The 14,066-nt window shown below is 43.2% G+C and overlaps 1 protein-coding gene across 1 annotated transcript in view; it reads right to left on the minus strand.

Moving 5' to 3' along the window:
• Positions 1-637: 637 nt before the first annotated feature.
• The window catches only part of HSF2BP (heat shock transcription factor 2 binding protein), a gene marked incomplete at its 5' end in the record, with an annotated part of 66,995 nt that continues 53,566 nt past the window's right edge, over positions 638-14,066 (minus strand). Inside the window, one exon of the mRNA XM_084873695.1 lies at positions 638-1,306. Coding sequence (XP_084729821.1) covers positions 1,098-1,306 — 209 coding nt within the window. The 3' untranslated portion in view covers positions 638-1,097. The remainder of the gene's footprint in view (positions 1,307-14,066) is intronic.

The raw sequence follows: 14,066 nt of genomic DNA on the forward strand, positions 1-14,066 counted from the left end.
TTCCCTTAAGCTCCTTCATTCAGCCTCAGTCATAAACCTCACATTGCCTACAAAAGTCTACTTAAAAGAAAGATGAAATTATCCTAAATTGCCACACAGTAGAAACTGCTTATAAATGTACCCGAGGCTGCCAGAGTAAGGGACACCTGCCCGGGTTTCTGCTCGCACAGGACACGGGAGTCCACAGCCAGAGTCACGCTGGAGGAAGCAGCCCCAGAAGAGAGGCGTGAGCGTGTCCCCTGACGTGACCTGAAGGAGTGATAAAGGTGCACTCCCACTCTCACACGCGGTGGTTGGTGTCTTTGGGAAGTGCAGTGCATCCTCCTTTGTCCTCACCAGGGGCCTAGATGCGGACGAGAAGGGAACCTGTGGTGTGGGGTCTCTGGTACACACTACTGTACATCATTATCTGCATGCGTTCCAATACAGGAGGCCCTTTTCATGGTATTTGTTATATGAAAAAGTGGATTTTATTCTGAGTTTATAAAGGACCCAGAACAATGTAAGGAGAGTTTTTCCTACCAACTGTTGTCAGATACAGCTTTCCAATTCAAGTTTGTAATATTTCAGAAAACAATAGTTGGAGCACATCAATGACTCTTCTGACTTTCTTTATTCAAAAATAAAAGAGGCACAAAAATATAGAACTAAAATGTCCAATGGCATTGAACTAGTAAGTCACCAAAAGGTTTAAAGGTAAACTTGCACTTGGGGCATTAGTTATAATTACTAGGGAAAGAATGGATTGGTTTTCAAAGAAATGTATCTCAGGAAATGCTGACCAATGGGACAGGTGTTACTTCAGCTCCCATTTCTGGGTGGACCCACAGCCTCAGAAAGTCCCCTGGGCAGCGGGACCCTCTAAGAAGCCAGCAGAGCTGGCACGGCTGCTGCGACAGGATGGGTTCTTTCTCGGCTCCCCTTGGCAAGATTAACCCGCCACCCACAGTTCCTTCCCTTCCAGGGGGGGAGGTGTGTGGATACATGTTCATTCACGTCCATCTCCAGTCAAGAACGTCGGGCCATCTATGACACATGGCCCTGGGTGATGGTTTCAGAACACAACGCTGGCACCTGGGGAAGGAGGAGGGACATGCCTACACATCACACTCCAGAGCTCGAAGGTCTTCCAGGAGCTCCTGGGCCACGGTCTGCAGGCGGGGGTTGCGGCTCTTGGACATGGCCAGGATGCGCTGCAGGGGCAGGGAGCTCCGGAGCTCGGAGGCCGACTTGGAGAAGACTTCTGGTTCCAGAACCACTGACTGGACAAGTCGCAAAACATGAAGACACACCTCAGCGTCTGGATCTAGGGGCAAGAGGTAACACTCTGGTTGAATAAAACTAATCTTGAGGTAGAATCTAACCCTCAAGGGTTCTTAATTTTTCTGAATGACAGATTGACAGTTTTGAAAACTATGAGCTGAACTAGAAATTGCATCAATTCTTGATGTAAAAATTTAGCTCATAAGAGCAGCATGAAAAACCTCAATCATCATCTATTTAGTCTCCCGTCTTCAACTATTACAACCACACAACTTTAAAATGCTGAAAAATACGAAGGCTTTTCATGTTGTTGACAGTAATTCTGTCTACTTGCAAGACTGTTTTCAAAGGTATTACCACATTTTCACTCTGCAACAAATTCCTCAGAAACCACATATGGATGTGGCGTCTGTACAGGACACTGAGTTCCAGAGTCACAGGCCACAGAATTCACACTGTATTCCACTTTTTCCGCATGAAGTACAGAACCTAGTAGCCTTGCATATATTGTAGCAACCATTTAAAAAGCTAGACTGAAACAACAGTCCAACACAAAGCTCTACCCTTAACCAGGTAGACCCAGCTCTCCTTATCATTTCTCCCTACCCTTAGCCTTTACTTCTTGATACTGTAATAGGAACCGGGCTCAAAATCAGTACCACTTTCTTAGCACTGTACATAAAAAGCCTTTTAAGTACGTGAATGGAAAGAGTGGAGTGAACAAACCTTCGCTGGTACCTGCCACAATATCAAGGTCCACCCAGAGCAATGGTTGGCTAACCGCAGCTTGCGAGCCCCATGCGGCTCTTTGGCCCCTTGAGTGTGGCTCTTCCATAAAATACCACGGCCTGGGCGAGTCTATTTTGAAGAAGTGGCGTTAGAAGAAGTTAAGTTTTAAAAATTTGGCTCTCAAAAGAAATTCCAATCGTTGTACTGTTGATATTTGGCTCTGTTGACTAATGAGTTTGCCGACCACTGACCCATAGCTTTCTCTATCGAATCAGAACCCCCAGGGCACTGTGAGGACTGCTGTGCTAGGGAAGGAGAAAAGGGAGCCCTACTGCACCCTGGGCAGGGGCAGGGGCAGGGGCAGGGGCAGGGATGTCCAGTTTCAACTCCAAAAGGTAAAAAGAGCTTGGAAACTGTCACCCACACATATAATAAGAAAAGACGAATAAACTGAGAAAGACTTTTCTTCAAATGAGCTTTCAGGGTAATGACAAGCAAACCTAGAGTGACAGCCAAGATCAGTATTCCTGGAACAGAGACCCCTGGAGCCTAAATTGATAGGAACATGTAAATGATCATTTTGACAAATTCCTGGAAGCTGGGTGTAGAATACCACGATAATAAGAAACTTCTGGGGGTGTGGCAATCTTAGGAGGGGCCCCACATTCTTGTGGGTTTAATCTCCAAGATCCCCAGAGGTTCTCACATGGTCTGGCAGAGGGTACTGAAGAGTAACCATTCTGAAATACATCTAGGTTGCTTCCCATGACAAACTTTTTTTTTTTTCCCAGAAGAGACTAAAGTTTCTTCATACAACAAGAACTATAGAAACTACAAAAACAAAGGATCAGAGCTGGGAGACTGAAAGGCACAGACTCTATCTAAGGAGTTCTTAGGGAAACCCAAAGGAAACAGGGGAAATGGTGAGAACAACAGGAATATGAAGCTCCTGGAGCTTCCATAGAACACAGCCCAACCCCTAGCCAGATTAACATAAAACTGCACATGGAGCCGAAACCGGTTTGGCTCAATGGATAGAGCGTCGGCTTGGGGACTGAAGGGTCCAGGGTTCGATTCCGGTCAAGGGCATGTACCTTGGTTGTGGGCATATCCCCAGTAGGGGGTGTGCAAGAGGCAGCTGATCAATGACTCTCTCTCATCGATGTTTCTAACTCTCTATCTCTCTCCCTTCCTCTCTGTACAAAATCAATAAAATATATATATTTTTAAAAACAAAAAAAAACTGCACATGGAAACCCTATTTACCCACTAAATAATGTCTATCCTTCAACCAAAAATTACAAGGCACACTAAAAGGAAAAAGCACAGTCTAAAGAGACAAACCAGGCAGCAGAACCACACTCAGATAAGACAGAGATTTTGAAATTATCAGACAAGGAATTTAAAATAACTACGAAAGGCCTGGTGCATGAAATTTGTGCAGTTGTGGGGGTGGGGGACCCCTTGGCCCAGCTGCGCCCTCTAGCAGTACAGGAGCCCTTGGGGGATGTCTGACTGCCAAGTAGGCGGGAGAGGCTCCCCCCACCACTGTTGCACTCACCAGCTAAGCAACACTCTCCCTGTGGGAGCGCACTGACCACCAGAGGGCAGCTGCTGCGTTGAGCATCTTCCCACTGGTGGTCAGTGCGCTTCATAGCGACCAGTCATTCTGCCATTCAGTCAATTTACATATTAGCCTTTTATTATATAGGATGATATGGCCTGTCCAGCATGGCTTAGTGGTTAAGAGTCAACCTACGAACCAGAGGTCACAGTTCAATTCCGACTCAGGGCATATGCCCAAGTTGTGGGCTTGATCCCCAGTGTGGGGCGTGCAGGAGGCAGCTGATCAATAATTCTCTCTCATCACTGATGTTTGTCTCTCTCTCTCCCTCTCCCTTCCTCTCTGAAATCAATAAAAATACATTTAAAAATAAAATAACTAAATTAGGATGCTAAGGACTCTGTATTAATCAGCTGCCAAAACAAAATAGCACAGATGAGGTGGCTTACACAATAGAAATATATTTCCTCACAATTCTGAAGGCTGATAGTTCAAGATCAGAGTGTCAGCAGGGTGGGTTTCCCTACGGCCTTGTCCTGCAGGTGGCCTTTTCTCTGTCCTCACACAGGCCTGGTGTCTCTCCAATGTCCTAACCTCTTCTTGTAAGGACACCTGTCAGATTGGATTAGGATCCACTGTAAAGGCATCATTTTAACTTAATTACTTCTTTACTGGACCTATCAATAGTTCCAAACACAATTAGAGATACTGGGTAGGTTAGGGCTTTAACATATGAATTTTCAACAATTCGGCCCATTAATAGGCTCTAAGCAAGAACAGAAGAACAATGTAAACAGAGAGATGGAAACTACAAAAAAAAATCAATTTCAGCTTAAATATTCTCTCTTCAGAGTCATTCCCTTACCACCAATGAAATTACCCTGTCACCCATCACCCTGTCTTAATTCTCTGAATACCAATTATTCTAGGGGGTTATATTCTCTTGTCCCCCGCTGAAAAGCATCAGGAAAGCAAAGACCTTGTCTGTCTTGCCCATTACTCTATCTCCTATACAATAAATATTTGCTGAATGAATAAGAAGATTGTATTTTATATGGTCAAGGCTGATGTAATATAAATGAGAAGGAAGTTTCTGAACAAATAAAATAATTAGGCAAGCTGCAGAGACAGCAGGGCAGCCCTTTGAAAAGGGCCAAGTAAAACAAGCCATTGGACGTCATAAATGAGACACATGCAGTCAAGGGTGCAGCCCTACAGGAACAACTTCACGGTGACATCATCATAAGGAAACAGTTCAGTGACCGCACTGGAAGGGAACACAGACTAAGGGAAAGGCCAATGGCTTGTAATATAAGCACCCAAACTGTACAGGGGGAGAATAACATGGAACTGAGGTTCATTTGGGCCACAGATTAGCAAATTCTGAGTTATAATGACACAATTTATCTTTTAAAACAACCATAGAGAACCTAATTACTTGAGACTGAAAACATCCCCATAAATGGCTCAATTTTGGGTTTAGAAATGGGTAAAGCAACTTCACTGAGAAAAGGGATTCACTAACACAGACATGACACAGATGCCAGGATTACCTGATAGGAATTTTCAAGAGCCTCCACAAAAATTCTTCACATGCTAGAAACAGATGAAAAAATAGAAAGTCTCAGCAAAGAAATAGAAGACATAAAGAATAAAATGGAAACATTATAACTGAAAAATACAGTAACTGAAATGAAAAACTTGATGGAAACAGAATGAAGGAGCCAGAGAAAAGAATGAGTGAACTGGAAGATGGTACAACAGAAATTACCCAATCTGAATGACAGGGGAAAACAGAGCCTCTGGGACTATGACAAAGATTGAACACTCATGTCTTTGCAATTCTGGAAAGAGAGAAAGTCAACAGGGCTGGAAAATACTCTAAGAAATAATGGCTGAGATTTTACTCTATTTGGCAACAGACACAAACCTACAGATCCAAGAAGCTGAGCAAACGCCAAACAGGATAGACCTTAAGAAATCTGTGCCAAGACACATCACAGCCAAACTTCTGAAAACTAAAGACGAAGTCTTGAAAGCAGCAAGAGAGAAATGACACCTCATTTATGGGAGAAAAACAATTTAATTACACTGGATTTCTCATCAGAAACCATGGAGGTCAGAAGTAAGTGACTCAATATTTTCCAGGTGTTGAAGCAAAAGAATTGTCAACTCTGAATACTTTACCCAGGAAAAATGTCCTTCAGAAATTAAAGGGAATTCAAAATATTCTCTGTTGAAGAAAAATTAAGAGAAGCTGCTGAAGACCTACTCTAAAAGAATGGCTTGGTCACACAAAAGCTCATACAGGAATGTTCACAGACACATTCATCAGTAAACAGCCTGTTGAGAGTGTAGTTCAGCTACTCAGTGATAATACTGACTTACCTTCACTTTTGTTTGGCCCAGCGGGGCACTAAACTAACACTGGCCCTCGTGCAAGACATATTCTAGATAAACAGCCTAGAAAGTCACAAGCAAACATATATCCTGATACAATGACTCCAGAATCCTAAAACCAACAGTCTCCCCTGCCTCCCAGCGGCTTCCCCTATGTGCCTCTTAGGTAAGACCTTTGTGAGGCTTACCCAAACCCCACTTTTTTGGTTGGAATTGATGAATCCAGTCTTAGTCCAGGAACCTCAAAGCACTAATAAAGACAGACCCTAATAAAGACACGACTGAGCCCCAGGCCCTGCTCCCTGTGTGCACTCTGCCTGACCTCCTGGTGTGGCCCCTCCAGGCATGTAGGGTACCTCCCCCAGGACCTGTGACTAATAAACTCTATTTCAGTTCCCCTTGTGCTCTATTGTTGAACCACAGCCCACCATCCAGCTACCTGCATTTACCAAGTTTTAACTTGACAATTTACCCAGTCTAAAAGTGGGAACAACACAAGTGTCTAAGTGATGAATGGATAAACAAAATGCAGTATATCTATACAATGGAATACTATTTAATAATAAGAAGGATGGATAATCCTTGAATATGTGCTAAATGAAAGCAGCCAAACATAAAAAGCTATATATTATAAAATTTCAATTTTATGAATTGCCCCAAGTAGGTAAATCCATAGAGACAAAAAGCAGATTAAGGGTTTCCAGAGGCTAGGTGATAAAAATAATGGGGAGTAACAGCTAATGGGTATGTACATTTCCACGGTAGTGATGAAAATATTCTTAAATTAGATGGTGGTGATGGTGCACAACTCTGTGAATACCCTAAAAACTAATGAATCATGCACTGTAAGTGGTTGAATGTTATAGTATGTGCACAAATCTTATGCACAATTCAAAAAGAGCTGACAGATGTACACATCCATGAAAAAACACAATCCCAACAAAATCGAGAACATTTTGGCACCACAGACATGACAGCCTTCCCTTCCAGCCAGCCCTTACCTACCAGCAACTGAAGTCCTGATTTCCATCACCACAGCTTAGTTTTGCCTGTTCTTGAAAAACATACATAGAACCACATATCTTTCCAAAAAGCACTATTTCATTATTAAAGCTCATGCAAATCAAACCAAATAAAATAATATTCTGCTTTTTAAAAAAAAATAAATTTAGTTCCCTCTTGACATTTGGGGGTATTCTCACAGTGTCCTACTAAAAATGTGGATGGATGTGGAATCACTGCATCATATACACTGAGTGGCCAGATTATTATGATCTCTGAATGCAGAAGGTACATGAATTTGTACATGGGTGGGGTCCGGCCAGCCTGGCCAGCCTGGCTAGGGGGAGGGAACATGGGTGGTTGGCCGGCCTGCCTGCTGGTCAAACTCCTGGTCTAGGGGACATTTTGTATATTAGCCTTTTATTATATAGGATATACACTGAGTGGCCAGATTATTATGCATTCAGAGATCATAATAATCTGGCCACTCAGTGTATATCTCTCCCAAACAGTAAGTAGACAGATTTCTTTGTGAATGTCTTTATTAGATTTAGTCATTTGGGAGTGAGGAGAAGATGTGAGGGGAAGAGAAGCCATGCTAACAGGGCACCAACAATTATAAACCAGTAATGCAATTTTAACAAGCTGATCAAAGAACTGCTCTGGGTGACATCCTCCTCAGCTCTGCACTCTCAGTGACTGGTCTCTGTCCCAGACCCCCTTGCCCATCACCCCTCACACCCCTTCCTATTCTCCAGACACACACTCATCACCACCGACTTAGCTCTGTGGGTCCCAAACTGGGCTCTTAGACATGATTCCCTAGATGGTGACAGGTGCTTCCGTCTACCCCACAGCACCCCCTCTGGGGAGGGGAACATAGGACAGGAGAAAAGGCACTCGGGAATTAAGCTGTGGCTAACAAAGGACTAGAAGACAAGGAGATGACACTGTGATAGCTCTTGTCACAGGCACTGACTCCACATGCCACATTTCTCAAATAGGCACTCACACTGACACAAAGAAAACTTGACAAATCTCAGGATCTCCTGACAGCTGACCTGGTTCCCTAAGGCACAGTTCAGACACATTCTCACACAGGCTCACAGGGCTTTTCTGTTCTCAGTCATACTTAAAATTAAAACAAGGGGTCTAACTTTTCTTATCAAGGTAACTATCCTTGTTTTCTAAATTCCTGCATTAAATGCATAAACTGAAATATGAAGTGAGCTGTGAGTTCATCTCCATGACAGTCTTACAGGGGTGAAGTATGTAACCTGAAATCTCCTCACCGTCACTTTAGCAAAGCCAACCTTTGTTTTCTCATGTGTAGACTGAATGCTTAATCACCTACATGGTTTCTGTAGAGACTGAATAAGGAGACAAATCAAAGTGTCTATCGAGACACTGTGCACATAGCTGCATTCCATAAATAGCATTTCCAAACTACACAGGACAAACTTTCACCCCCACTCTCCACTGGCAGCCCATTCTCACCACGCAGGCCTCTGCTGCTCTTCCAACAGAGCAACGCCACCCCCACCTCGGAATTCTCCCACTGCCCATCCCCCTGGGGAACGGGCTTCCCCAGAAACCCTGGAGCCAATGTCCCACTGCCTTCAGGTCTTTGTGTGGAAGTCAGCTGCTCAGTAGCCTTCTGTGGACATCTTAAAATAAAGAACAAGAGCAAACACTGCCTCCTATTCCCCTTCCCTGCCTTTTCTTCTTAGTAGCATTAAAGATCATCAAACACTCTGTTTGTTTTGCTTATTTTCTCTACTGTCTCTCTTCATTCACCAGCTCTATGAAAGTAAGGGCTTGAAACTGTTTGGCTCGCTGCTGTATCCCCAGTGCCAGGAACACTGCCTGCACATAGTAGGGGCAAGTCATAAAGATCTTTTGAGTGAATTAATAGTGTCCAGTGGCAGAGAACAAAGGAATTACAGAATTCAAAAGAAGAAAACACTGCTACTAGGAGTAAATCTAGTGAAAGATATTCAAGATCTCTATGCAATATACTATTGAAAGATCTAATATACTATTGAAAACAATATACTATTGTAAGATCTAATCAGTGAGTACATTATCATGTCATGTACTAAAGTCTCAACACTGTAAAGATTTCAGTGTTTGAAATTAATCTACAGATGCAATTTCAATCAAAATCAAAACAGCTTCCTTTGTGGAGCTTTACATACAGATTCTAAAAATTACATGGAGAGGAGCCAACAATAGCAAAGGCATCCTTGAAGAAAAGTAAGATAAGAGGAAGTGCCTGCACGTACCAGAGGCGGTGTGGTAATGCACAGTGATGGGGCTGGAATGGAGAGCCCAGGCACGTGAGGAATGCTATTAAAGGACAAAGGCCACTCTGAGGAGCCGCGGGGAAAGGACGATCCTGCCAATAAATGTGCTGGCCTTTTTTGTGCTGACAGCTGACCTGGCTTTAAGCAGTACAGTTTAAACTGTACAGATTTCCAGCTATCCATATGGAAAGAAAATTTAACTTGATCCCTACCATACAGCATACCACATGTCAGGGAGATATGGCAACTCAATGCGAAAAGCAGAAAGAGAAGGCTCCCAGATGACAGAGAACTTCTTACTTACCAAAAGACACCACTAAGAGAAAGAAAGCAAGACACTGAGTGGTGAAATATATGTGCAACTTTTACAAAACCAACTGAGATTCTGTTCCAGAATGTAAAAATTAATAAGACAGACAACCTAACGGAAAAGAGTAGGAGAGTAGAATAGGACTTGACAAAAGAGGGTATCCAAAAGGCCAAATATACACAGAGCTAATCAGAAAAATAACGTTAAACCACAATGAGGTAACATCCACCCTAGCCGAATGGCTGAGGACAGAGGCCTACAACAGCAGGCATTCATGCTGCTGGTAAAATTGATGACTGGTACAACCACTCTGGAAACAGCCCAGCATCAGCTACTAGAGTTTGAAGACATGCACTTCCATTGATCCCAAGCTTCCATTTCAGATTGGTGCCCCCAAACAGGAAAATATGCATGTTTACCACAGGCAGGTTCCAGAATTCAGGAGAAGCATTATTTGTAAAACAGAAGCAATCCAAATGTGCAAGCGGCCTGGCTCATGTAAAGGATTCCTGCCCAGCGGTGAGTCTCAGCTGTGGGTGGGCACGGTACCCTCCAGGGGATATTCTGGATGTCACTTTGGTTGTCATACCTGGGGAATGCTACTGGCACTAGTGAGTAGAGGCCAGGCTGCTGCTTACCAACCTGCAGTGCCCGTGACGGCCCCACCACAGAGAATGCTGCTGCCTGAATGCGCACCGTGCTGAGACAGCCCGCAGTGCAGCGATGAATGTGTCTACAGGGACTGGCAGCCCGTGAAGAGCCTTGCAAACAAAATGTGAATGGAAAGCCAACACAAAAGCATGATTCCACTTATATAACATTTAAAAAAGGGAAATAGGAAGAAGAAAGAGTGACTAGGAGGGTGCAAAGGGTTTTTTAGGATGCTGGCAACTCATCATTTCTGTCTGAGTGGTGTTAAAAATTTTCCTTTGTGACAATTCTCTCAGCTTCACTTTTATGTTCTCTATATTCTTCTCTAAGAATGTGCATTTATTAATTTTGATAACAGAAGGAAGGGAAAAAGGAAGAAAGGGGAAGGCAGGGCGGGGACAGAAAGAAAAATAACAATTTGCCGAAGTCCTTCCAGAGAAGCCCTTCCCACCTCTCTGGGCCAACAGACCTCCTACTGTCCCCCAAACCTGACAGACTGGCATGGGGGTCAGCCCTCCCAGCCCACCCACTGGGTTCCACGCTGACATCTCTTCTCCTGGATCCCTCCTTCGCTCTATCGGGAGCCCCCTTGCTAGGTTCAGGGTCCAGCACCACCCCTTGATCCCTGGTGGCAAGAGTGGTGGCCTCACAGGGCTGGTGAAGGGATTATGTGAGTTAAATGCATGTAACTTGCTCAGGATAAGGCCCAACACAGAGCAACATTGAGAAATGCTAGTTATCATAATCTCATCAAGTACTCTATACTGTCTCAAACTAGTTCATTTAAGTATTGCCTTCTGTGATGGTTGATTTCATGTGTCAACTGGACTGGGTTAAGTACAGAGCTGGAAAACATCATTTCTGGGTGTGTCTGTGAAGGTGAATCCACAGACTGAGTAATGATCACTCTCACCAGTACGGATGACATCATCCAATCCTTAGAGGCCTGAACAGAAGAAGAAGGCGGAGGAAGTGCAAATTCACTTTCTTTGCTTGAGTGTGATGTCAGCTCCTGCCTCCAGGCATCAGATCTCCTGGTCCCCAGCATTAGACTGGCTTCCCTGCACCCCCCACCTTACAGAAGGCAGACCTGGAGACTTCTTGGCCTTCATAATCACATGAGCCCATTCCTATTATATCTCCTCTGATGGATGGATGGATGGATGGATGGATGGACGGACAAACAGATAGATACACAGATCCTATTGGTTCTATTTCTCTGGAGAATCCTGATTAATATATCTTCTCTGCAAATTTCAAGTTCTTTAACACAGACTACAAGGCAGTAACTCTCAGAGACCCAGATCCCGAGCCTGCACTCCTGATGCTCAATCTTTGCAGACTGGCTGACACTGCACCTGCGTCACAGGGAGTCCCACTGTACACAATGTGCATCTGGTTTCCAGGCAGGCAGGAGGGCTGCTGTTCACATCTGGCAGCAGGAACCTCTGCTCTGGGCTGGGGGTGGGGGGGGAGATCTTGGGTGACTGTCTATTAGACTAAAGACTGAGTCTGACCGTGGACAATTCTGGAAATAAATAACACCCAACATTCTTTCAAAATAAGCTACACATCACTGCAGCAGCTCACCCAGCCATGAAATGAAATATTTACTTGTTTTTTTCTTTGTTGCCTGCACGTCTTTTGCTTTAGTTAAATAAACAGGTGCCTTGCCCTAGCCAGTTTGGCTCAGTGGATGAAGCATCAGCCTGTAGATTAAAGGGTCCTGGGTTCGATTCCAGTCAAGGGTACATACCCAGGTTGTGGGCTCGATCCCCAGTAGGGTGCATGCAGGAGGCAACTGATCAATGATTCTCTCTCATCCCTCTCCCTTCCTTTCAATAAAAATCAATAAAAATATATATTAAAAAAATAGATTCCTTGAACATAAAACTGTAATGTACAAATATCTCTAAGGCCACAGAGTGTCCTCAATTAAAATCTAAGTAATTCAACTCATGTCATGTACACTACTTGTTCCAAGTGACAATCAATCATTTAGGAAATCTCTTACTTTGCCATTTTTTTTTATGAATCTTTTTAGCTATCACTGCCTGTTTCCCAGGTAGCAATTGTTCTTGCCCCTACAACGACATCTGATTATTTCTCTCAGGTTATTACCATACCAACCAGCCCCTATGTATAAATGAAGATGCATGTTACTCCTGACAGAAACAACACAAAGGATTTCTCTGCAATTACTTCCCTATGATAGAGGGAAAATTAGTTGGTTAAAAAAAAAAAAACCATTAAAATAAGAACAAAATCCATTTTCACAAATCAACCAAAGTTCTAAGTCTCTAACCAGAAGACAGTTACTGAGCCGTAAGCATGAAGACAAATCAGATTCGTGATGTTATATTGCCACAGGAGCCCCCTGTGAGAGCAGCAGTTTGAGTTAATTTAGCATCTAATTCAGGACAGTGAGCAAATACTTCTGAGTGGTCCCTGCAGTGCTCTTGTCACAGGGTGGCACTAGCAGATGGGCTCTGTAGAGTCCAACACTGCCCTGTCCTCTCTCAGAGCGCATGTTCTCTGTGCCTCCCTTTGGTTTTTTTGGTTTTTTTTTTTTTTTTAATAAGTTTTTATTTATCATATTATTACAAATGTTCCTTTTTTCCCCCCCACCATTGCTCTCCTCCACCAGGTTCCCACCCCACCCTCTGCCCTTTCCCCACTCCCTATTGTCCTCATCCATAGGTGCACAGTTTATGTTCAGTCTCTTCCCACGCCCCCCTCTCCCCTTTTCCCCAAGAATCGTCAGTTCACTCCCCTTCCATACCTCTGATTCTATTATATTCAACAGTTAATATTGTTCATCAGATTTTTTTAATTTCCTTGGTTTTTAGATTCACTTGTTGATAATTACGTATTTGTTGTTCATAATTTTTATCTTTGTTTACTTTCTCTTCTGAAAGAACCCCCTTCAGCAATTCATATAATTCTGGTTTGGTGGTGATGAACTCCTTTAGCTTTTTTTTATTAGTGAAGCTCTTTATCTGGCCTTCGATTCTGAGTGATAGCTTTGCTGGGTAGATTATCTTTGGCTGTAGGTTCTTGCTATTCATCACCTTGAATATTTCTTGCCATTCCCTTCTGGCCTGCATGGTTTCTGTTGAGAAGTCAGCTGACAATCGTATAGGTGCTCCTTTATAAGTTACTACCTTCTTTGCTCTTGCTTCTTTTAATATTCTCTTTGTCTTTTGCTCTTGGAATTTTAATAATGATGTGTCTCGGTGTGGTCCTCTTTGGATTTCTTTTGTTTGGAGTTCTGTGCGCTTCCTGGACTTGTAAGTCTAATTCTTTCACCAGGTGGGGGAAGTTTTCTGTCACTATTTCTTTCAGTATGTTTTCGATATCTTGCTCTCTCTCATCTTCTGGGACCCCCATAATTCTGATGTTGGTTCGCTTGAAGTTGTCCCAGAGGTTTCTTACATTATCTTCAATTTTCTGGATTCTCTTGCCTTCTAACTTCTGTGGAGGAGTGTCTTCTGGCTCTTTATGATCCAAATCTTTGACTTGATTCTTGCGATCTTCCCTTCTGTTTTTAGGACTCTGTAAAATATTTTTTATTTCAGACAATGTATTCTTTATTTCTTGTTGATCCCTTATCATTTCTTGTTGACTCCTTATTAATTCTAGTTGATCTCTTTTCATATCCTCATAGGCCTTATCCATCTTTTCTAGGAAATTCTTGAAAAACCTTATAAGCGTAGATTTAAACTCTATATCCAGACGCTTTTTGTCCTCCATTTCTTTCGTTTGTGATCTATTTTGTTGTCGCATTTCGCAGTTACAGATGGGACGGGGTTTCAGGGTGGAGCCTGCAGCTTTGGCTTCC

The sequence above is a fragment of the Pipistrellus hanaki genome (assembly GCF_964339955.1).
Source record: "Pipistrellus hanaki genome assembly, chromosome: 2".
Lineage (NCBI taxonomy): Eukaryota > Metazoa > Chordata > Mammalia > Chiroptera > Vespertilionidae > Pipistrellus > Pipistrellus hanaki.